The sequence below is a fragment of the Ictalurus punctatus genome, chromosome 18 (assembly GCF_001660625.3).
Source record: "Ictalurus punctatus breed USDA103 chromosome 18, Coco_2.0, whole genome shotgun sequence".
In the NCBI taxonomy this organism is placed as follows: domain Eukaryota; kingdom Metazoa; phylum Chordata; class Actinopteri; order Siluriformes; family Ictaluridae; genus Ictalurus; species Ictalurus punctatus.
In genome coordinates, this window is record NC_030433.2 from 8,660,001 (window position 1) to 8,686,426 (window position 26,426).

Genomic DNA, 26,426 nt, shown 5'->3' on the forward strand with positions numbered 1-26,426 from the left:
ATCAGAACTGAAGCTAAAATGAAATATTTGCTGTTCTACATCAATGAACAGGTGGAGTGTGTGTGTGTGTGTGTGTGTGTGAGAGAGACTCGGCGCTGGGGCTGTTGGTGTTTGTGCGTGACACAGATTTTAATTTCAGTGTTTAATAAAGCTGAGTGCTCGGGGAGCGTCTCTGTCTGTGCACACACACACGGCTCTCAGACTGAGGATGATTTGTGATGGCGGGGTGTGTGTGTGTGTGTGTGTGAGTGAAAGAGAGAGAGAGAGAGAGAGAGAGAGAGAGAGAGAGAGAGAGAGAGAGAGAGAGAGAGAGAGAGTGAGGTGTGTTCAAGGTGCCCTTTAGTCTTGAGTCGGTTCAGATTTTAAACATGTACGCTATCACGCACACTCGGTTCTCCTGTCTTCGTCTCACACACACACACACACACACACACACACACTCGGTTCTCCTGTCTTCGTCTCACACACACACACACTCGGTCCTCCTGTCTTCGTCACACACACACACACACACACACACACACACTCGGTCCTCCTGTCTTCGTCACACACACACACACACACACACACACACTCGGTCCTCCTGTCTTCGTCACACACACACACACACACACACTCGGTCCTCCTGTCTTCGTCACACACACACACACACTCGGTCCTCCTGTCTTCGTCACACACACACACACACACACTCGGTCCTCCTGTCTTCGTCTCACACACACACACACACACACACACACACACACGGTTCTCCTGTCTTCGTCTCACACACACACACACACGGTTCTCCTGTCTTCGTCTCACACACACACACTCGGTTCTCCTGTCTTCGTCACACACACACACACACACACACACACACACACACACACTCGGTTCTCCTGTGTGGGTTTTGTTCACTTCCTGGTCTGGATGAGGTTCTGAGACAGAAGGGATTGTGGGAGACGTCGGTGAGATTTTAACAGCTGAATGAAGTGAAAGTGTTTCAGCTCTGACACACACCACCTGAACGTCATGTTAAAATTTCCAACCGGTGTGTGTGTTTTATATTTCGGGCATTCGGTGAGCAGACTGACGTTTCCCATCATGCACTGGGGCTGACCTTCTCCCAGTCGTTAGTATTCTCTCCAGAGATGCGTTGCATTACAGCTAATGGGCTTTTACTGGAGAGCTTCCTCTGCAGCCTGCTACATTAACCTGATTGTGTGTGCGCGTGTGTGACGAGTCGTCTTGAAAGTTAAAAACAGAAATGCAGTGATGATGCGTGAACTTCAGCCTGTAGAGAGAAATCAGGAAACTTCACACAGAGTGAGTAAAAAAACCTTCAGGGTCACACACACACACACACACACACACACACTACACAAACTATAAACACCACTACACAAACTATACACACATACTGCACACCATACACACACCCATACTACACCCACACACGATGTACGACGGTCATGTGATCTGGACAATTTCAAGATGTCGGAATGGACAGCAGTGGCGTTTATAATTATTTGGACGATGTAACTGATGTGTACTGTGATTAAGTGACCGTGTGCCATGTATAAACGTGTGTTTTAATGAAAATGGTGAAAAAGACGTAAAGGTCAAGGGTCTGACATCTTAGGAGACTCGTGAGTGTATCCCAGAATGTAACGATGGCGTGTCGTGTCTTTCACACACACACACACACTCACCCTGCAGTACTCATTTATGGGTCTGAGGCGCTTCATTGCCACGTCTCTGATGTGACTCCTTCTGAACAGAATCTTTCCTGCAGAGAAACAAAAACATTTACTTTCACAGCATTCTGGCAGAAGCCACACACACACACACTACACTGATCAGTTATTTATATAATTAATGAAGTATCATTTATATATGATCAAAATACTTGGGAGATTTTGGCAATAATATAATCTTAGTTATTAGCTACTTGTATTAAATAATGTAATTTTCCCCTGGATGTTTCCCCTCATCTCACATTCTAATTTCTCCCCCTCTTTTTTCGAGAGAAAGAAAGGAATGTGAGTTATTTGTAGTCGTTCGTATGAAAACACAGACCAGGGCTGCTTTTGTTCCAGAGACAGCGGGAGGAAAAATGTTAAAGTGAGAAGATGTGCTTGTAGCAAGAAGATAAAGAGAAATTCTGTACAGGAGGAAAAAGAATAACAGTAGAGTAGAAAGAGAGAGAAATAAAACGAGAGGAAAAACACACGGAATACGTAATACAGAGACCCGGAATTAAACGAATTAAAACTGAAATACCAAACCTGACACTCTCCACCATTAACACCGACACTCTCCACCATTAACACTCTCCACCATTAACACTCTCCACCATTAACACTCTCCACCATTAACACCGACACTCTCCACCATTAACACTCTCCACCATTAACACCGACACTCTCCACCATTAACACTCTCCACCGTTAACACTCTCCACCGTTAACACTCTCCACCGTTAACACCGACACTCTCCACCATTAACACTCTCCACCATTGACACTCTCCACCATTGACACTCTCCACCATTGACACTCTCCACCATTGACACTCTCCACCATTAACGACACTCTCCACCATTGACACAGATACTCTCCACCATTTACACTCTCCACCATTTACACCCGACACCATTTACACCCGACACCATTGACACCCGACACCATTGACACTCGACACCATTGACACTGACATTCTCCACCATTTACACCCGACACCATTGACACTCTCCACCATTGACACCGACATTCTCCACCATTGACACCCGACACCATTGACACTCGACACCATTGACACAGACACTCTCCACCATTGACACCCGACACTCTCCACCACTGACACGTTCCACCATTGACACCGACACCCTCCACCATTGACACCCGACACCATTGACACCTGACACCATTGACACCCGACACCATTGACAGACACTCTCCACCATTGACACCGACATTCTCCACCATTGACACAGACACTCTCCACCATTGACACCCGACACCATTAACACAGACATTCTCCACCATTAACACTCTCCACCATTAACAGCGACATTCTCCACCATTAACACGCTCCACCATTGACACCCGACACGCTCCACCATTGACACGCTCCACCATTGACACGCTCCACCATTGACACGCTCCACCATTGACACGCTCCACCATTGACACCGACACCCTCCACCATTGACACCCTCCACCATTGACACGCTCCACCATTGACACCCGACACCATTGACACCCGACACTCTCCACCAATGACACGCTCCACCATTGACACCGACACCCTCCACCATTGACACCCTCCACCATTGACAGACACCCTCCACCACTGACACTCGACACCAGACACTCGACACCATTGACACTCGACACCACTGACACTCGACACTCTCCACCATTGACACTCTCCACCAGACACCGACACTCTCCACCATTGACACTCTCCACCAGACACCGACACTCTCCACCATTGACACTCTCCACCATTGACACTCTCCACCATTGACACTCTCCACCATTGACACTCTCCACCAGACACCGACACTCTCCACCAGACACCGACACTCTCCACCAGACACCGACACTCTCCACCAGACACCGACACTCTCCACCACTGACACTCTCCACCATTGACACTCTCCACCATTGACACCGACATTCTCCACCATTGACACCCGACACCATTGACACGCTCCACCATTGACACGCTCCACCATTGACACGCTCCACCATTGACACTCTCCACCATTAACACTCTCCACCGTTAACACCGACACTCTCCACCATTAACACTCTCCACCATTAACACTCTCCACCATTGACACTCTCCACCATTGACACTCTCCACCATTGACACTCTCCACCATTGACACTCTCCACCATTGACACTCTCCACCATTGACACTCTCCACCATTGACACTCTCCACCATTGACACTCTCCACCATTAACGACACTCTCCACCATTGACACAGATACTCTCCACCATTTACACTCTCCACCATTTACACCCGACACCATTTACACCCGACACCATTGACACCCGACACCATTGACACTCGACACCATTGACACTGACATTCTCCACCATTTACACCCGACACCATTGACACTCTCCACCATTGACACCGACATTCTCCACCATTGACACCCGACACCATTGACACTCGACACCATTGACACAGACACTCTCCACCATTGACACCCGACACTCTCCACCACTGACACGTTCCACCATTGACACCGACACCCTCCACCATTGACACCCGACACCATTGACACCTGACACCATTGACACCCGACACCATTGACAGACACTCTCCACCATTGACACCGACATTCTCCACCATTGACACAGACACTCTCCACCATTGACACCCGACACCATTAACACAGACATTCTCCACCATTAACACTCTCCACCATTAACAGCGACATTCTCCACCATTAACACGCTCCACCATTGACACCCGACACGCTCCACCATTGACACGCTCCACCATTGACACGCTCCACCATTGACACGCTCCACCATTGACACCGACACCCTCCACCATTGACACCCTCCACCATTGACACGCTCCACCATTGACACCCGACACCATTGACACCCGACACTCTCCACCAATGACACGCTCCACCATTGACACCGACACCCTCCACCATTGACACCCTCCACCATTGACAGACACCCTCCACCACTGACACTCGACACCAGACACTCGACACCATTGACACTCGACACCACTGACACTCGACACTCTCCACCATTGACACTCTCCACCAGACACCGACACTCTCCACCATTGACACTCTCCACCATTGACACTCTCCACCATTGACACTCTCCACCAGACACCGACACTCTCCACCAGACACCGACACTCTCCACCAGACACCGACACTCTCCACCAGACACCGACACTCTCCACCAGACACCGACACTCTCCACCAGACACCGACACTCTCCACCACTGACACTCTCCACCATTGACACTCTCCACCATTGACACCGACATTCTCCACCATTGACACCCGACACCATTGACACGCTCCACCATTGACACGCTCCACCATTGACACTCGACACGCTCCACCATTGACACCCTCCACCAATGACACCCTCCACCAATGACACGCTCCACCATTGACACGCTCCACCATTGACACGCTCCACCATTGACACCGACACCCTCCACCATTGACACGCTCCACCATTGACACCGACACCCTCCACCATTGACACGCTCCACCATTGACACGCTCCACCATTGACACCCGACACCATTGACACCCGACACCATTGACACCCGACACCATTGACACCCGACACCATTGACACCCGACACTCTCCACCATTAACACCGACACTCTCCACCATTGACACCGACACTCTCCACCATTGACACCGACACTCTCCACCATTGACACCGACACTCTCCACCATTGACACTCTCCACCATTGACACTCTCCACCATTAACAACGACACTCTCCACCATTAACAACGACACTCTCCACCATTAACAACGACACTCTCCACCATTGACACAGATACTCTCCACCATTTACACTCTCCACCATTTACACCCGACACCATTGACACTCTCCACCATTTACACTGACATTCTCCACCATTTACACCCGACACCATTGACACTCTCCACCATTGACACCGACATTCTCCACCATTGACACCCGACACCATTGACACTCGACACCATTGACACTCGACACCACTGACACTCGACACCATTGACACTCGACACTCTCCACCATTGACACCCGACACTCTCCACCACTGACACGTTCCACCATTGACACCGACACCCTCCACCATTGACACCCGACACCATTGACACCCGACACCATTGACACCCGACACCATTGACAGACACTCTCCACCATTGACACCGACATTCTCCACCATTGACACCCGACACCATTAACACAGACATTCTCCACCATTAACACTCTCCACCATTAACAGCGACATTCTCCACCATTGACACCCGACACTCTCCACCATTGACACCGACACCCGACACCATTGACATCCGACACCATTGACACCCGACACCATTGACACCCGACACCATTGACACCCGACACGCTCCACCATTGACACGCTCCACCATTGACACGCTCCACCATTGACAGCCGACACCCGACACCATTGACAGCCGACACCATTGACAGCCGACACCATTGACACCTGACACACTCCACCACTGACATGCTCCACCATTGACACGCTCCACCATTGACACGCTCCACCATTGACACGCTCCACCATTGACACCCGACACCATTGACACCCGACACTCTCCACCAATGACACGCTCCACCATTGACAGCCGACACCCGACACCATTGACAGCCGACACCATTGACAGCCGACACCATTGACACCTGACACACTCCACCACTGACATGCTCCACCATTGACACGCTCCACCATTGACACGCTCCACCATTGACACGCTCCACCATTGACACCCGACACCATTGACACCCGACACCATTGACACCCGACACTCTCCACCAATGACACGCTCCACCATTGACACCGACACCCTCCACCATTGACACCCTCCACCATTGACACCCACACCATTGACACCCACACCATTGACACCCACACCATTGACACTCGACACCAGACACCGACACCACTGACACTCGACACCACTGACACTCGACACCACTGACACTCGACACCACTGACACTCGACACCATTGACACTCTCCACCATTGACACTCTCCACCAGACACCGACACTCTCCACCATTGACACTCTCCACCATTGACACTCTCCACCATTGACACTCTCCACCAGACACCGACACTCTCCACCATTGACACTCTCCACCATTGACACTCTCCACCATTGACACTCTCCACCATTGACACTCTCCACCAGACACCGACACTCTCCACCAGACACCGACACTCTCCACCATTGACACTCTCCACCAGACACCGACACTCTCCACCATTGACACTCTCCACCATTGACACGCTCCACCATTGACACGCTCCACCATTGACACGCTCCACCATTGACACGCTCCACCATTGACACTCTCCACCAGACACCGACACTCTCCACCATTGACACTCTCCACCAGACACCGACACTCTCCACCATTGACACTCTCCACCATTGACACTCTCCACCATTGACACTCTCCACCATTGACACTCTCCACCATTGACACTCTCCACCAGACACCGACACTCTCCACCATTGACACTCTCCACCAGACACCGACACTCTCCACCATTGACACTCTCCACCATTGACACTCTCCACCAGACACCGACACTCTCCACCAGACACCGACACTCTCCACCATTGACACTCTCCACCAGACACCGACACTCTCCACCATTGACACTCTCCACCATTGACACGCTCCACCATTGACACGCTCCACCATTGACACGCTCCACCATTGACACGCTCCACCATTGACACCGACACTCTCCACCATTGACACGCTCCACCATTGACACGCTCCACCATTGACACTCTCCACCATTGACACGCTCCACCATTGACACGCTCCACCATTGACACTCTCCACCAGACACCGACACTCTCCACCAGACACCGACACTCTCCACCATTGACACTCTCCACCAGACACCGACACTCTCCACCATTGACACTCTCCACCATTGACACGCTCCACCATTGACACGCTCCACCATTGACACCGACACTCTCCACCATTGACACGCTCCACCATTGACACGCTCCACCATTGACACGCTCCACCATTGACACGCTCCACCATTGACACGCTCCACCATTGACACGCTCCACCAGACACCGACACTCTCCACCATTGACACTCTCCACCAGACACCGACACTCTCCACCATTGACACTCTCCACCATTGACACGCTCCACCATTGACACCGACACTCTCCACCATTGACACGCTCCACCATTGACACGCTCCACCATTGACACGCTCCACCATTGACACGCTCCACCATTGACACGCTCCACCATTGACACGCTCCACCAGACACCGACACTCTCCACCATTGACACTCTCCACCAGACACCGACACTCTCCACCATTGACACTCTCCACCATTGACACGCTCCACCATTGACACGCTCCACCATTGACACGCTCCACCATTGACACGCTCCACCATTGACACCGACACTCTCCACCAGACACCGACACTCTCCACCATTGACACTCTCCACCAGACACCGACACGCTCCACCATTGACACGCTCCACCATTGACACGCTCCACCATTGACACGCTCCACCATTGACACGCTCCACCATTGACACGCTCCACCATTGACACGCTCCACCATTGACACGCTCCACCATTGACACCCGACACCCTCCACCAATGACACCCTCCACCAATGACACGCTCCACCATTGACACCGACACCCTCCACCATTGACACGCTCCACCATTGACACGCTCCACCATTGACACGCTCCACCATTGACACCCGACACCATTGACACCCGACACCATTGACACCCGACACCATTGACACCCGACACCATTGACACCCGACACCATTGACACGCTCCACCATTGACACGCTCCACCATTGACACGCTCCACCATTGACACCCGACACCCTCCACCAATGACACCCTCCACCAATGACACGCTCCACCAATGACACGCTCCACCATTGACACCGACACCCTCCACCATTGACACGCTCCACCATTGACACGCTCCACCATTGACACGCTCCACCATTGACACGCTCCACCATTGACACGCTCCACCATTGACACCCGACACTCTCCACCATTGACACTCTCCACCATTGACACCGACACTCTCCACCAGACACCGACACTCTCCACCAGACACCGACACTCTCCACCAGACACCGACACTCTCCACCAGACACCGACACTCTCCACCAGACACCGACACTCTCCACCATTGACACAGACATTCTCCACCATTGACACGCTCCACCATTGACACTCGACACGCTCCACCATTGACACCCTCCACCAATGACACGCTCCACCATTGACACCCTCCACCAATGACACGCTCCACCATTGACACGCTCCACCATTGACACGCTCCACCAATGACACCGACACCCTCCACCATTGACACCTGACACCATTGACACCCGACACCATTGACACCCGACACCATTGACACCCGACACCATTGACACCCGACACTCTCCACCATTGACACTCTCCACCATTGACACTCTCCACCATTGACACTCTCCACCATTGACACTCTCCACCATTGACACTCTCCACCATTGACACTCTCCACCATTGACACCATTGACACCCGACACCATTGACACGCTCCACCATTGACACGCTCCACCATTGACACGCTCCACCATTGACACGCTCCACCATTGACACGCTCCACCATTGACACTCGACACGCTCCACCATTGACACGCTCCACCAATGACAACCTCCACCATTGACACGCTCCACCCTCCACCAGTGACACGCTCCACCATTGACACGCTCCACCATTGACACCGACACCCTCCACCATTGACACCCGACACCATTGACACCCGACACCATTGACACCCGACACCATTGACACCCGACACTCTCCACCATTGACACTCTCCACCATTGACACTCTCCACCATTGACACTCTCCACCATTGACACTCTCCACCATTGACACCCGACACCATTGACAGACACGCTCCACCATTGACACGCTCCACCATTGACACTCGACACGCTCCACCATTGACACTCTCCACCATTGACACTCTCCACCATTGACACCCGACACCATTGACAGACACGCTCCACCATTGACACGCTCCACCATTGACACTCGACACGCTCCACCATTGACACTCGACACCATTGACACCATTGACACTCGACACCATTGACACTCGACACCATTGACACTCGACACCATTGACACTCGACACCATTGACACTCTCCACCATTGACACCCGACACCATTGACAGACACGCTCCACCATTGACACGCTCCACCATTGACACTCGACACGCTCCACCATTGACACTCTCCACCATTGACACTCTCCACCATTGACACTCTCCACCATTGACACCCGACACCATTGACAGACACGCTCCACCATTGACACGCTCCACCATTGACACTCGACACGCTCCACCATTGACACTCGACACCATTGACACCATTGACACTCGACACCATTGACACTCGACACCATTGACACTCGACACCATTGACACTCGACACCATTGACACTCGACACCATTGACACTCGACACCATTGACACTCGACACTCTCCACCATTGACACTCTCCACCATTGACACTCTCCACCATTGACACCCGACACCCTCCACCATTGACACCATTGACACGCTCCACCATTAACACTCTCCACCATTAACACCGACACTCTCCACCATTGACACGCTCCACCATTGACACCCGACACCCTCCACCATTGACACCATTGACACTCTCCACCATTAACACCGACACTCTCCACCATTGACACCCTCCACCATTGACACTCTCCACCATTGACACCGACATTCTCCACCATTGACACCCTCCACCATTGACACTCGACACCATTGACACAGACACTCTCCACCATTGACACGCTCCACCACTGACACTCTCCACCACTGACACTCTCCACCACTGACACTCGACACCACTGGACACCCGACACCACTGGACACCCGACACCACTGGACACCCGACACCATCGACACGCTCCACCATTGACACGCTCCACCCCCCACCAATGACAAGCTCCACCAATGACACGCTCCACCAATGACACGCTCCACCAATGACACCGACACGCTCCACCATTGACACTCGACACCACTGACACGCTCCACCATTGACACCGACACTCTCCACCATTGACACACTCCACCATTGACACGCTCCACGACTGACACTCTCCACCACTGACACCCTCCACCATTGACACGCTCCACCATTGACACGCTCCACCATTGACACGCTCCACCATTGACACGCTCCACCATTGACACCGACACGCTCCACCATTGACACCGACACGCTCCACCATTGACACCGACACGCTCCACCATTGACACCGACACGCTCCACCATTGACACCCGACACCATTGACACGCTCCACCCTCCACCATTGACACGCTCCACCCTCCACCATTGACACGCTCCACCATTGACACCGACACGCTCCACCATTGACACCGACACTCTCCACCACTGACACCCGACACCATTGACACGCTCCACCCTCCACCATTGCCACGCTCCATCATTGACACCGACACGCTCCACCATTGACACCGACACGCTCCACCATTGACACCGACACGCTCCACCATTGACACCGACCATTGACACCGACACTCTCCACCATTGACACCGACACGCTCCACCATTGACACCGACCATTGACACCGACACTCTCCACCATTGACACCGACACCCTCCACCATTGACACTCTCCACGAGTGACACTCTCCACGAGTGACACTCTCCACGAGTGACACCCGACACCACTGACACCCGACACCACTGACACCCGACACCCGACACCACTGACACCCGACACCACTGACACCCGACACCACTGACACGCTCCACCCGACACCATTGACACGCTCCACCCTTGACACCGACACCCTCCACCATTGACACGCTCCACCATTGACACGCTCCACCATTGACACGCTCCACCATTGACACGCTCCACCATTGACACGCTCCACCAATGACACGCTCCACCAATGACACCGACACTCTCCACCATTGACACCGACACTCTCCACCATTGACACGCTCCACCATTGACACCGACACTCTCCACCATTGACACCGACACCCTCCACCATTGACACTCTCCACGACTGACACTCTCCACGACTGACACCCGACACCACTGACACCATTGACACGCTCCACCCGACACCATTGACACGCTATACCATTGACACGCTCCACCATTGACACCGACACCCTCCACCATTGACACGCTCCACCATTGACATGGTCCACCATTGACACGCTCCACCATTGACACCGACACTCTCCACCATTGACACCGACCATTGACACCGACACTCTCCACCATTGACACCGACACCATTGACACGCTCCACCATTGACACCGACACTCTCCACCATTGACACCGACACTCTCCACCATTGACACCGACACTCTCCACCATTGACACCGACACTCTCCACCATTGACACCGACACTCTCCACCATTGACACCGACACTCTCCACCATTGACACCGACACTCTCCACCATTGACACCGACACTCTCCACCATTGACACCGACACTCTCCACCATTGACACCGACACTCTCCACCATTGACACCGACCATTGACACCGACACTCTCCACCATTGACACCGACACCATTGACACGCTCCACCATTGACACCGACACTCTCCACCATTGACACCGACCATTGACACCGACACTCTCCACCATTGACACCGACACCATTGACACTCTCCACCATTGACACCGACCATTGACACAGACACTCTCCACCATTGACACCGACCATTGACACCGACACTCGACACCATTGACACCGACACCATTGGCACCGACACCATTGACACCGACACCATTGACACAGACACCATTGACACCCGACACCATTGACACGCTCCACCCCCCACCAATGACACACTCCACCCTCCACCAATGACACGCTATACCATTGACACGCTCCACCCTCCACCAATGACACGCTCCACCCTCCACCAATGACACACTATACCATTGACACGCTCCACCATTGACACCGACACCCTCCACCATTGACACTCGACACCACTGACACTCTCCACCATTGACACCGACACCCTTGACACCGACACCATTGACACCGACACCCTTGACACCGACACCCTTGACACCGACACCCTTGACACCGACACTCTCCACCATTATGTTAATTATGTAAATGTTCGTGTTAATAATGTTAATTAAGTTAATGCTTGTAGTCGTTGTCCTGTGAGCTCCACCTCTCAACCAAACGCCCTCTGAACATTTCTGAGATACTTTTTATCATCTTTAAGTAGAACTCAACACCAGCGCTGTAGTCGGAGACGCCTCCACCTCCTTGTTACTAATCTGTGTGCCTGAAATACCCTTAAAACTTCACCTTGCTGTGACCTTCGCCCTGTTTGGGTCAACTCCAAAATCTAATCAGAAAAACAGAGTAACAGTGTAGAAAGAGAGAGATGAAGAAATAACGGAAGAAACAGGAAGTGCACTGGGAGGGGTATAAAGGAAACGATGAGATGGGAGTTTTTGGTGTTGAAGTCCCTCAGAGTATACGGAGGAAACCTGTGAAGTGGGTTTAAAGCTGTTTATACTCTGAGTGTTTAGTGCGCATCAGCAGTGTGGTGTGTTCAGGAACGTTCATTCCCACAATCCTTCACTTCACATCCTGAGTCAGGGCTTTAACCAGAAACCAGCCGGAGGGGAAATTCCACATCCCACCATCACCGAGCTGACCTGGAGTCTGGAGCTCCACTCTCCCTTTATATTAATATACACTGTCTGTGTGTGTGTGTCTGTGTGTGATTGAGCGGAGTTCCTGTTCCCAACCTGAAGTTGATAATTTTCCTCCAACAGCACGTCCCCAAGTGTTTTATTCCTCTCACACCGCAGCAACTTACCAACAACCTACAATCTTTAATTTATTAAAGAATGGCGCATTTATAATTCTAACCATTTATTGTTACATTTAATGTTCATTTGTTAGTTCCTGTTGTTGCGTACGTTAGTGAGGGAGACAGAGAGAAAATGTAGGAGATAAAGTCTGATAAATAAACACAGACAAGATCAGTGACCCTGTGTGTGCTCGTCAAACCACTTCCAGATGTCAACACACACACACCTCCAAGTCTGTTGTGCTGTACATGTAGTGTGTTTACACTGAGACTCAGTGACATGTAGTGCAACATTAATATCAAGATGATGCTTTAGAAATAATTCAACCCAAATTCCAAAAAACTTGCAACGCTGTGTAGAATGTAAATAAAAACTGAATGCAATGATTTGCAAATCTCATAAATGTGTACGTTGTTCACAACAGAACATAGAAAACATATCAAATGTTTAAACTGAGGAAAATGTAATGTTTTAAGGAAAAAATAAGGTCATATTGAATTCGATGGCCGCAACACATCTCAAAAAAGAGGAACATTTTGTGATTAATTAGGTTAATTGGGAACAGGTCAGTAAGATTATGGGTATAAAAAGAGGATCTTAGATAGCGGAGTCTCTCAGAAGTCAAGATGGCATGGAATCTGGATGGAAACAGATGTTGCTCTAAAACCTGTATGTACACCTTTAAACATTGATGTCTTTCCAGATGTGCAAGCCGCCCATTCCACAGAAATTAATGCACATCCATACCATCAGAGACGCAGGGGTTTGAGATTTGCAAATCACTGCATTCTGTTTTATGTAAATTTAACAGTGTCCCAACTTTTTTGGAATTGGGGTTGTAGTAATAATAATAATAATAATAATAATAATAATAGTAATAAAAACAACTCATACAAATGACATGAAATCAGTGAAGTTCAACAGTTCAGAATAATTTTACAGAAGGATTCAGTCAGATGATGAGGTGATGAGTCAGCAGGAAGGAAGTGGCATAGTGCGGCTTCTACAAACGATAAATTTAGACGTCTGGAAACATGGGGAAAGGGAAGTGAAATAAGTGACTTAATACTTTCTGGAAATATTTATTTATTTATTTTTAACACTTTCATTTTATTTGACAGAAATAGTAGTTCTGTTTAAATGCAGCCTGATAATCTGAAGGATCTGACAGATCAAAAACACTGATGTTCACACCTATCTGAACACATCATCAAGCTCCTTCGGGTTATTAAAAATTATTTATATATCTGATTGAACAATGTGTCGATTGCAAGAGAGTTGGCTCTATTATTTTGTTCATTAGTATGGGAAATTCTGATTTGAAACTTCAATAATCAGCCATAATCAGGCACACTGAACTGATAAAATACTGCCAGTTTAGGGAAAAAATGGTAGTGTCATTTAGGAGCTGAAAGAGTCGACGTTTATTAGTGAGTTCAGTCAAATGATATGATTCACTAAAAAAAAAAAAAAAAAAAAAAAAAAAAAAAAAAAAAAAAAAGAGCTGGAATTCCAATCACTAGCTCAAACGGAAAATCTGGAAATCAGACCAAATGCTGTGAAATGCTGTGACGCAAGCAACCATGTGACATTTTGGCCAATCACAGCCAAGGGGAGGTAACAACTAATGCAAAAGATCCACTCATGCTTTTAAAACGGTGGCCGACGACGAAAGCCATGATGTCATGATGCCTCATGATTCTTACGTAGAAGGAACAGAATCCTGAAATGTCATTCACGAATTATAAATAAACTGAAAAATCAAACGTACCTGGAAGAAAGGGGATGATTCTGCGTTTTGGATCCTTCTGTCCTCCTTCCACAGGGAACTTATCCAGAAGCTCCATCTAACAACAGGAAGAAGAACACAAAGTTTAACAAACTCTACAGGAACACAATTCACTCAGAAGTTCTATTTGTTTTCTGTCCTGCGGTTATTCGGTGGAACATTTCCGCTCTGTTCGAGTTGTGTCAGACTTGAATCAAACGCACACGAACGCATTTTCTATAATAAATAAATTTCATAATGCACTTTTATATATTTAATTTAATTATTACAATTCATTTTTAGAATAGAACAGAACAGAATGTGACCCGTTTGGAACCGTATGAGACTTGAATCAATAAAAAAAAAATCCTGAAATATTATTTTATAATTGTGAATGAAATAGAACAGGTCCCCCCCCCATTATTTTTATATATACACATACATACACATACATACATACACACACACACACAGTATATCACAGAAGTGAGTACACCCCTCACATTTTTGTAAATATTTGATTATATCTTTTCATGGACAATACTGAAGAAATGACACTTTGCTACAATGTACAGTAGTGAGTGTACAGCTTGTGTAACAGTGTAAATTTGCTGTCCCCTCACAATAACTCAACACACAGCCATTAATGTCTAAACCGCTGGCAACAAAAAAGTGAGTACAGCCCTAAGTGAAAATGTCCAAATTGGGCCCAATTAGTCATTTTCCCTCCCCGGTGTCATGTGACTTGTTGGTGTTACAAGGTCTCAGGTGTGAATGGGGAGCAGGGGTGTTAAATTTGGTGTCATCGCTCTCACACTCCCTCATACTGGTCACTGGAAGTTCAATATGGCACCTCATGGCAAAGAACTCTCTGAGGATCTGAAAAAAATAATTGTTGCTCTACATAAAGATGGCCTAGGCTATAAGAAGATTGTCAAGACTCTGACACTGACCTGCAGCACGGTGGCCAACACCATGCAGTGGTTTAACAGGACAGGTTCCACTCAGAACAGGCCTCGCCATGGTCGGCCAAAGAAGTTGAGTGCACGTGCTCAGCATCATATCCAGACGTTGTCTTTGGGAAATAGACGTATGAGTGCTGCCAGCATTGCTGCAGAGGTTGAAGGGGTGGGGGGTCAGCCTGTCAGTGCTCAGACCATACGCCGCACACTGCATCAAATTGGTCTGCATGGCTGTCGTCCCAGAAAGAAGCCTCTTCTAAAGATGATGCAAAGAATGCGCGCAAACAGTTTGCTGAAGACAAGCAGACTAAGGACATGGATTACTGGAACCATGTCCTGTGGTCTGATGAGACCAAGATAAACTTATTTGGTTCAGATGGTGTCAAGCGTGTGTGGCGGCAACCAGGTGAGGAGTACAAAGACAAGTGTGTCTTGCCTACAGTCAAGCATGGTGGAGGGAGTGTCATGGTCTGGGGCTACATGAGTGCTGCGGGCACTGGGGAGCTACAGTTCATTGAGCGAACCATGAATGCCAACATGTACCGTGACATCACTGAAGCAGAGACTGAGCCGCAGGGCAGTACTCCAGCATGATAACGACCCCAAACACACCTCCAAGACAACCACTGCCTTGCTAAAGAAGCTGAGGGTGAAGGTGATGGACTGGTCAAGCATGTCTCCAGACCTAAACCCTATTGAGCATCTGTGGGGCATCCTCAAACGGAAGGTGGAGGAGCACAAGGTCTCTAACATCCACCAGCTCCATGATGTCGTCATGGAGGAGTAGAAGAGAACTCCAGTGGCAACCTGTGAAGTTCTGGTGAACTCCATGCCCAAGAGTGTTAAGGCAGTGCTGGAAAATAACGGTGGCCACACAAAATATTGACACTTTGGGCCCAATTTGGACATTTTCACTTAGGGGTGTACTGACTTTTGTTGGCAGCGGTTTAGACATTAATGGCTGTGTGTTGAGTTATTTTGAGGGGACATCAAATTTACACTGTTACACAAGCTGTACACTCACTACTGTACATTGTAGCAAAGTGTCATTTCTTCAGTGTCACATTAAAAGATATAATCAAATATTTACAAAAATGTGAGGGGTGTACTCACTTTTGTGAGATATATATATATATATATATATATATATATATATATATATATATATATATATATATATATATATATATTTTTTTTTTTTTTTTTTAAATAAAATTTTTCATTTAATAACACATTAGCAGTAAAGCGTGGCTGAGACAATAATGGTGTGGGAATGATTTTCAGGGTTTTAGCCTATTAGCTCCAGTGAATATGAAAGTGAATGAGTGTGAATGTAAATGCAAGTGTGAACGTGAATGTAAATACGAGTGTGAATGTAAATGCAAGTGTGAACGTGATTGCGAGTGTAAATGAGTGTGTGAATGTAAATGTGAGTGCGAATGTGAGCGTGAATGTAAATGCGAGTGTGAATGCTGCAGGACACAAACACTGGATAACTGTAGGCTGATTTGCTCGTCTGACGTTTTACTGAGGACAAGTCGGCTGATCTTTCAGCGTATCGAGGCAGCTATGTAATCGTGTAGAAGAGATTCAATCTTTTATTAAAATCACACGAGCGTACTCTTTTCCATTTTTTCCCCTTTTCTTTGAGACTGAAATTTCCTTTTCTTCTCGTCAGCATCCTCTTGCTCTTTATAGAGAAAAAGTCTGCGTCATGAACGAGGGCAAAAAAACAAACAAAACAAACCTCAGAACCTGACGCTGAGCATCACGCTTCCATCTAAATGTTTCTTACGCACATGCGCAAGAAGTCAGAAGTGTGTGCGCGTGTTTCCTTTACACTGAACTGTTGTCTTTTAAAGAGAAGCAACATGATGATGACGACATCACTAAAACCTCATGCCCTCATGAGTCACGAAGAGACCGGTACACACACACACACACACACCCCTTTTGCATGCAATTTAAACACAACCCTGTTATTCTGAAAAGCAGTCTGAAATCATCATTCTCGTGATTCTCACCGAGTCGCTAAACAGGAAGTGCTCCATCATCATTTTTGCATCGTGCAGGAAAAACATCTGCACATCTGGATTTGATTGCAGCTGCACACCACAACGCTGCTGCTTTTACAGCTTTACGTTACACACCTCCACCAGCTTTCTGCTGAATTTAAAATTTATTCCATTTATATTTATTCATTCACCAGCTTTTCTCCAAATTGACTGAAGCGAGTCCAAGCACAGAGCATTAACCGCCCCGTGTATGTGCTGTTAGAGGAAAATCATCAACGACAGGATGTGTGACGAAGCGGAGATACTGTTACCACCCTGAAGCAGCACGTCCGAGTGTTTTATTCCTCCTACACCACAGTGATTTGACAACAATTACAAGTTTCATAAAAAGACAGAAAAAACCCCACACCATGATTTTTATCCATTTACTGTTGCATGTACTGTTCGTTCCTTTTATCATTCCCTCACCAGCCTCTCTTTTTTACTCTCTCTTGAAATTAATAAGACAAAAAAATTACAAGTCACGTTCATCACGTTACCGTATTTCCTTCAGGACATGCACATTACATCTTTTCTTTTACCTACTCTTACTCTCTTATTTTTATCTGATTTTATTTCTCTTTATTTTATAATGCCTCTTAAATGCATTACAGTGCATATAAAGCAGGTTTGTGAAGTTTTTAAAGGAAACAATATGGGATAGGGATCCGGCTCTACTTTAAACCGACTAACGCGTGGAGAAACAGCTCATGTTCTCCTTGTGCTTTTCCAGGAGATGATGAACGACAGGGTCACGACCTCTCCTCCTTGTACACTCCCTCCAGTCTCCAGCTCTTTGTTTTATGGCTCCTGGATCCGAGCGCGCCGGTTTTAGCCAGGAGTCCAGCTTGAGGTCTTCAGAGAGCTTTCGCTCAGCTCTCGCTCTCCTACTTCTGCTGTCGTTTCTTTAAAAAAAAAAAACCCTCCTCAGCACGGCCATTTGGTTTACACAGTGCTGATTCAGTGCATAGCTGGGAGACAGGAAACACTCATCTGAAATGCGTTCGCACATGTTTCCCTCTGCCAGAGTTCAGTGTTTCACAGCACCGACATGGACTCAGGTCCAAAAGTTGGCATACGGATTAAAGAGAAGAAGCAATAAGCGGTGCTGGAGACACAAGGAACAAACAAAATAACATCCCAGAGATCAGCCAATGACTCCATGTTCATATTAATGAAAAACCGCAAAGAAGCGTAAACTCCTGTAGATGCAGGAAAATTAAAGTTACAGCTTTAACCCTCTGACACTGGAGACTCCTTCCATAAACATTACATAAAGATCTCCTTACTTCAGTTCACTTCACTTGGTAAATAAGACTTCTTAAAATCCATTCATTATTAAGCTTAGATTGCAATTAATTGATTTAAATAATAATAATAATAAGAATTAAATGAATAAATTGTTCATCGTTAATGATTATTTTTAATGATGATTTATGAATACAATTGTATTATTAGTCTATGTAAGGTTTTATATTTTACTGTAAATTAAATTTAAAGACAGCGAGTTGTTTATTATTGCTATTTATTTATTTTTCAGGATTAAATTTCATCCCTATTTCTGATTTCAATATCTTGTTTTTTTCCCCCAAAGGGAAACCTTCTGGCATTCTTTAAAAAAATTTTTTTTTTAAAAATCAGCCATTACAGAACTATGCACATCCTCATCCAAGAGTCCAACGTCCAAATAGCTCCAAACAAATCATTTCCAGGATTTTTTTCCCCCTACCCTCGCCATGGAAACGTGCCGTTATTACCATGACGACACTTTCCCCATGTGAGCGGTCTGATCTGTCGTTTATTAAAAACAAAATGAAATCAGATGAAATGGTCCGATCTGAACGCTTCAGAGTATTTCCATGTGTAGATATATCACATATTGTACACATCAGAGTGTGTGTGCGTGTTGCAAGATGGCTTTTCCATGTGCCCTAGAAAATGGCCACCATCTGAAATAAGCGTTTGTGTGTTCGTGTGTGGAATTCACGGTTCCCCAGATCCGAGGTGAGGAACGGCTTCCTGACGGACGTGAAAGATCACGAAACCAGGAGAAGATGGGATTCTTGGAAAGGATCCAGAGTGGCGCTTACTTTCCGCCCAGATTCGTTTCCTTCCACCTCTGGCATTTGGTGTTTGTGTGGAGAAACGATGCAGCAGTGAGTCAGTGAGTCGAGCTGCAGTGAATTATGTCAGTGTGCGACCACAGCGACGGAGTGACCTTTCCAGAGCGCCGGCATGGGCGGAGTTTATGCAGATACTCATCAGGAGACACCCCCCCGCAGCACTCCACCCTACCCCACCCCCCACTTACAACCTTGATAACCTTTTCCAGATGCCCAGAATCTGTCAACCAAGTTATCATACAAGTGGGATGTAGTTATTAATAATAAATATTAAAATTAATAAATAATTAAATGTTACTTCAAATATTAAAACAATGTTTTAATATTATGATGAAATATCAGTATCATGATAAATTACGTCACAATAGTCAACATTTTCTGAGATATCATAATATCTTTAATTATAAGCCTTTATAAACCCTATCTCGGAAAAGTATATCGTGTAATCATTTATCATGATATGGATATTGTATCGATATATTGCCCAGCCCTAAGATCATATATATTTATTTATATTTATTCATTTAGCAGACGCTTTTATCCAAAGCGACTTACAATTGAGAAAATACAAGCAAAGCGATATATTAAGCAGAGAACAATACAAGTAGTGTTACCAGAAAAGATCCATTAATTGAGTTCCAGAAGAAGCAAAGTGCGCAGAGTAGAGGTGTAAGTGCAGATTTTTTTTTTTTTTAATGAGTTTGTTAGGTGTTCAAGGAAGAGGTGGGTCTTCAGCTGTTTTTTGAAGATGATGAGAGATTCTGCGGTCCGGATTGAGGTTGGAAGTTCATTCCACCACTGAAGGAACAGTTAGTTTGAAGGTTCTTGAAAGGGACCTTGAGCCACGCTGAGTGGGAACTACTAAACGTCGGTCGCTAATTGATCGCAGATTGTGTGAGGGAACGTAAGCCTTCAGGAGAGAGTTGAGGTAGGAGGGTGCTGTTCCAGACAAAATTATATTTTATACACACTTCCTATGTGGGGGTTTTTTCTCCCCATGGAATTGAAGAGGTCTTTCATTGTGAGGGTACGACAAACAAGATGCCTGTGTTTTGGTTCCAGGACGTCTGTAACCGAGCCATGGGTCGGTCCTTTTAGGGCTGTAGTACTGCAATAGCTTTTCAGCACATTTCAGAGGAAGGAAACCTTCTTGTAAATATTCTACAACATTTGGGGGGGGAAACCCGCTTCACTCTCACATCCTCCTCATTAAACACTTCCGAGTCGAAGACTGCTTATTTAAAACACTAACGTTAAAGTGTTTTAAAACTAGAACCATACAAGGAAGTGAAGAACCCGGTTTCCTAAGCGTGTAGACTGGAAGGAGAAGTAAACGTACCTGCAGATCAAAGAATTTGCTGTAACGCCTGAAGATGATCTCAGTGCTGCTGTCAGACCACCACACCTTAATGATGTAAACCTACAGAAAATAAAGAAAAAATAACTGTTTATAACAGCAAATCAGAGGATTTTACATACATACACACACACAGGTTCACTCTTTCATTCATTCCTTCATTTATCCATTCAATCCTTTGCTCATCTCTTCATTAATTCGTTCGTATGTTCTTTCATTCTTTTGTTTGTTCCTTTATTGATTCAATGAATTGTTAGTGTGTTCACTCATTCATTCATTCTTTTCACTGTGTTCATTCAGTGACTCGTTCATTCCTTCGCTTGTCCGTTCATGATTTCATTTGTCTGTACGGTCTCATTTGTTCTTTTACTCTTTCATTCATCTGGCCATTGTTCTTTCATTTGTTCATTCACTGAATCGTTAGTTTGTTCGTTCAATTGTTCATTTATTCCTTCATTTACTGATTAGCCCCTTTGTTCATTTGTTTGTTCCTTCTTTCTTTGTTTTACTAATTTCTTTCTTGCGGTTTCTTGGTCACGTGACAAAGCTGCGATGCAATTTCTTCATCTTATTAACGGTGGCGACTTTATAGCTGCTGTAACGTACAGCGAGAGCAGGAACTAGCTTATTTTACCAACTATACACAGATAAAAAGTATGCTGTGGTGCAAGAGGAATAAAACACTCAGGGACGTGCTGTTAGACGTAAATAATCAACCTCAGGGTGGGAACAGAGTTTCTCTACGTCACGTTTCTCAGCTCTGAGATGTAAGAACATGGAGAATGTTAAGGGTTGAGTGTAAATCAGGGCTGAGCCCTGCTCAGTATTCAGTGTAAATCAGGGATGAGTCATGTTCAGTGTTCAGTATTCAGTGTAAATCAGGGCCGAGCTGTGCTCGGTGTACGGTATTCAGTGTAAATCAGGGCCGAGCCGTGCTCAGTATTCGGTGTAAATCTGGGCCGAGTCGTACTCAGTATTCGGTGTAAATCAGGGCCGAGTCGTGTTCAGTCTTCAGTGTAAATCAGGGCTGAGTCATGTTCAGTGTTCAGTATTCAGTGTAAATCAGGGCCGAGCCGTGTTCAGTATTCAGTGTAAATCAGGGCCGAGCCGTGCTCAGTATTCGGTGTAAATCAGGGCCGAGTCGTGTTCAGTCTTCAGTGTAAATCAGGGATGAGTCATGTTCAGTGTTCAGTATTCAGTGTAAATCAGGGCCGAGCTGTGCTCGGTGTACGGTATTCAGTGTAAATCAGGGCCGAGCCGTGCTCAGTATTCGGTGTAAATCTGGGCCGAGTCGTACTCAGTATTCGGTGTAAATCAGGGCCGAGTCGTGTTCAGTCTTCAGTGTAAATCAGGGCTGAGTCATGTTCAGTGTTCAGTATTCAGTGTAAATCAGGGCCGAGCCGTGTTCAGTATTCGGTGTAAATCAGGGCCGAGCCGTGTTCAGTATTCGGTGTAAATCAGGGCCGAGTCGTGTTCAGTCTTCAGTGTTGAGTGTAAATCGCGCTGAGTCGTGTTCAATCTTCAGTATTTATAACGTATCAGTATGAATGCATTAATATCAACCTGTGAATGAGGTGTTGTTACACTCAGTGAATAAACACAGACAACTGAACTGAGTTTCCCACTGAGTGCAAAAGTTTATGCCCCCTCACTGTATGACTGACAAAGATATTTTAATATCAGTGAGGCTTCAGCTCTGTGAAACACAGACAAGCAGTGTGACATAAGAGACAGACAAACAGAGCTGAACAGGTAGGTATATAAACAAACAGACAAACCAACCGACAGACAGATAGAAAGAGACAGATGGATATATAAAGAGGGATAGAAAGACGACCAGAGACAGACAGACAGGCAGAGAAAGATATATAAAAGACATATAAAAAAAACAGGCAGACATCTAAACAAACCGAGCCAGACAGAGAACCAGACAGCTAGAGAGAGAGACAGATAAACAGAGAGAGACACGCACAGAAAGTAAAATGTCACTGAAACTTTAGGAGGTAAGCCCAGTTCTTAATATGTTTAAAGAATGACATTCACTCCTCAGTGTGTGTGTGTGTGTGTGTGTGTGTGTGTGTGTGTGTGAGTGTGAGTGAGAGAGAGAGAGAGAGAGAGAGAGAGAGAGAGAGAGAGAGAGAGAGAGAGAGAGGGAGTGAGTCACATTTCTGAGATGTTTGTAGGCTGCTGTGGTGATGAACATCCTGTTTCGTGTGTGTACCACCATGAGAACTTTACATCCTCTACAACCATGGCAGTGTTTGGGTGTGCGTACTTGTTCATGGATGGAGAGATGAAGTGTGGCGATATGAGAGAGAATGAGAGAGAGAGAAATAGACAGACAAGAGATGAAGGATATGGCAGACGGATGAACAGATAGACAGACAGCTTTAATAGAGAGATAGACAGATAGATAAACAGACTGATACACACACACAAAGACAAACATATATAGACAACCAGATACAGACAGACAACCAAAAACAAGTGGACAGAGAACATACAGAGAGAGAGAGACAGATTGATATAGATAGACAGACCGAAAAAAAACAGGCAGACATATAAACAAACAGAGCCAGACAGAGAACCAGACAGACAGCTAGAGAGAGAAACAGACAGTAACAGGGAGACAGACAACCAAAAACAAGCAGACAGACTACATACAGTGAGAGACAGATTGATACAGACAGACAGACCAAGCTGAAATGAAGCCAAGACTTTAAAAATGAGACTAAAAGCTGAGACGAGTGAGCCGGATGTGAATCGGATGTTAGCCGTATGTTTCATTCCCAATTCTAGTTCACCTGTACTGTTTAAAAAAAAAAAAAACAAAAACATTGGAGAAACATGAACGTGGGCAAAATCAGAAATGTCTTATTAGTGTAAAACTCTAAAGAGTAGTTTGAGCATGTTAGGATTTGAACAATCAGAATAGAAGTTGAGAAACACTGAAGTTGTCTTAAGACCACGATGATGTTTTTTTTTTTCAAGGTTTAGTGGCAAATGATTCAGGCCAGGACACTGAGTCAGCAGTGTGGGGCTGAATAATAATAATAATAATAATAATAATAATAATAATAATGTTTTTTTTAAACTATTTGAATGCTGGAATTACTCTAATAAGGAGAAATACTCAGCAACACAACTACATATGGCACAGTACTGCAGAATAAACACTTATAAGTATATAATCAAAGTGTTTCTCTGATAAAGCGAACACACACACGACAGGAAAACGCTGAGTAGATGAAAAGTAGAGTATATGAAGGCTGTTAAACGCATGTGAACGTTTCTCTCAGCGCGCCAGTGAACGTTTCCCGAAGGAAAGGCTTGTAATCTGATCCCCTGTGTGTGTGTGTGTGTGTGTGTGTGTGTGTGTGTGTGTGTGTGTGTGTGTGTAAACTCCTCACAGCTCTTTGTTCACTTTAAAGCCCGCAAAAACTCGACTTTTCACACAAAACACACGCAGAAAACCCTACTAAACGTGTAAAAACGGACTCAGTTACACAACACTTACATAATGTTTGCTGGGATTCCTTCTCTTTTGGACATCTTGAACTGTGACATCCTGGACAGTCCGCCGCGGCATGTTGGCGTCTGGAGGAAAAAAATATAATAATAATAATCTACACTGTTTTTTATCGATTTTAGGAACAAAAATCACACACAGATCCAAAGGTGCGGAAGTTTTAGCGGACTGAGGTGTGTCATCCGACTGAGAGGGAGTGTGTGTTGGAAGTCCACGTAAGACTGAACGCAGCGTTTTTCTCCTGAACTTACAGGAGCCTCTCAGAACCGCTGCTTCGCCTTAAAGGGGCCGCGCGCTGTTTTTTCCCCATTAATTAAAAACACACACGCGCACAGGAATGACGTCATACGCAACGCAACAGCTACAGGGGCTACGTCCGAAACCGCATACTTACCTACTATATAGTATGAGAAAAGCAGTACTGCAGAGGGGTAATACAGTGTGTACGAATTCTCAGTAGGTGAGAAATACCCGGATGGCGGACTGTTTCCGGTGAGAGTTTGCAGTATGGACACTACGCGAGTCAAAAATTCCCATAATGCAACGGGACTTGTGCGGATAAGCTCAGAAAGAAAGAAAAAACAAAAACGCAGAAGACCGCGTCGACTCTTTTAAAGAATGAAACCTTGGTTAAACGTGACTTTTTTAATAATACCCGAATAAACTGTTAACTTGTTTAAGATTTTTGTGTTTATGATGACGAAGGTCACATGACAATGCTAAGATGGCGGCTGTATATCTATCCGGGATTGTGGTCATAATACACACGACACATGTATTAATTAGTACGTACCGTCACAGTTACTGAAATAGAAATACACTGGAATGGCCAATCCTAACGCAACTAGTGATAACGAGGCGAGATCTACATGGAGTCCATAGTTACTGGCAGCATGATCACATGTACCCAAGGAAAAGCCCAAACTGAGCCAAGTGGC

The 26,426-nt window shown here is 46.5% G+C and overlaps 1 protein-coding gene across 3 annotated transcripts in view; it reads right to left on the bottom strand.

Moving 5' to 3' along the window:
• The window catches only part of sh3pxd2b (SH3 and PX domains 2B), a 37,776-nt gene extending 11,818 nt beyond the window's left edge, over nucleotides 1–25,958 (bottom strand). Inside the window, exons 1-5 of one of the 3 annotated variants that reach the window (XM_017492403.3) lie at nucleotides 25,883–25,958; nucleotides 25,477–25,556; nucleotides 21,942–22,022; nucleotides 15,467–15,542; nucleotides 1,695–1,771 (exon numbers count right to left, since the gene is read on the bottom strand). In XM_017492403.3, the coding sequence (XP_017347892.1) occupies nucleotides 1,695–1,771; nucleotides 15,467–15,542; nucleotides 21,942–22,022; nucleotides 25,477–25,548 (306 nt within the window). In that variant the 5' untranslated portion in view covers nucleotides 25,549–25,556; nucleotides 25,883–25,958. Of the gene's footprint in view, nucleotides 1–1,694; nucleotides 1,772–15,466; nucleotides 15,543–21,941; nucleotides 22,023–25,476; nucleotides 25,557–25,627; nucleotides 25,719–25,882 lie in introns of those variants that run through there. The other 2 variants (XM_053688019.1, XM_053688020.1) reach the window with 2 other exon arrangements.
• Nucleotides 25,959–26,426: the final 468 nt, after the last annotated feature.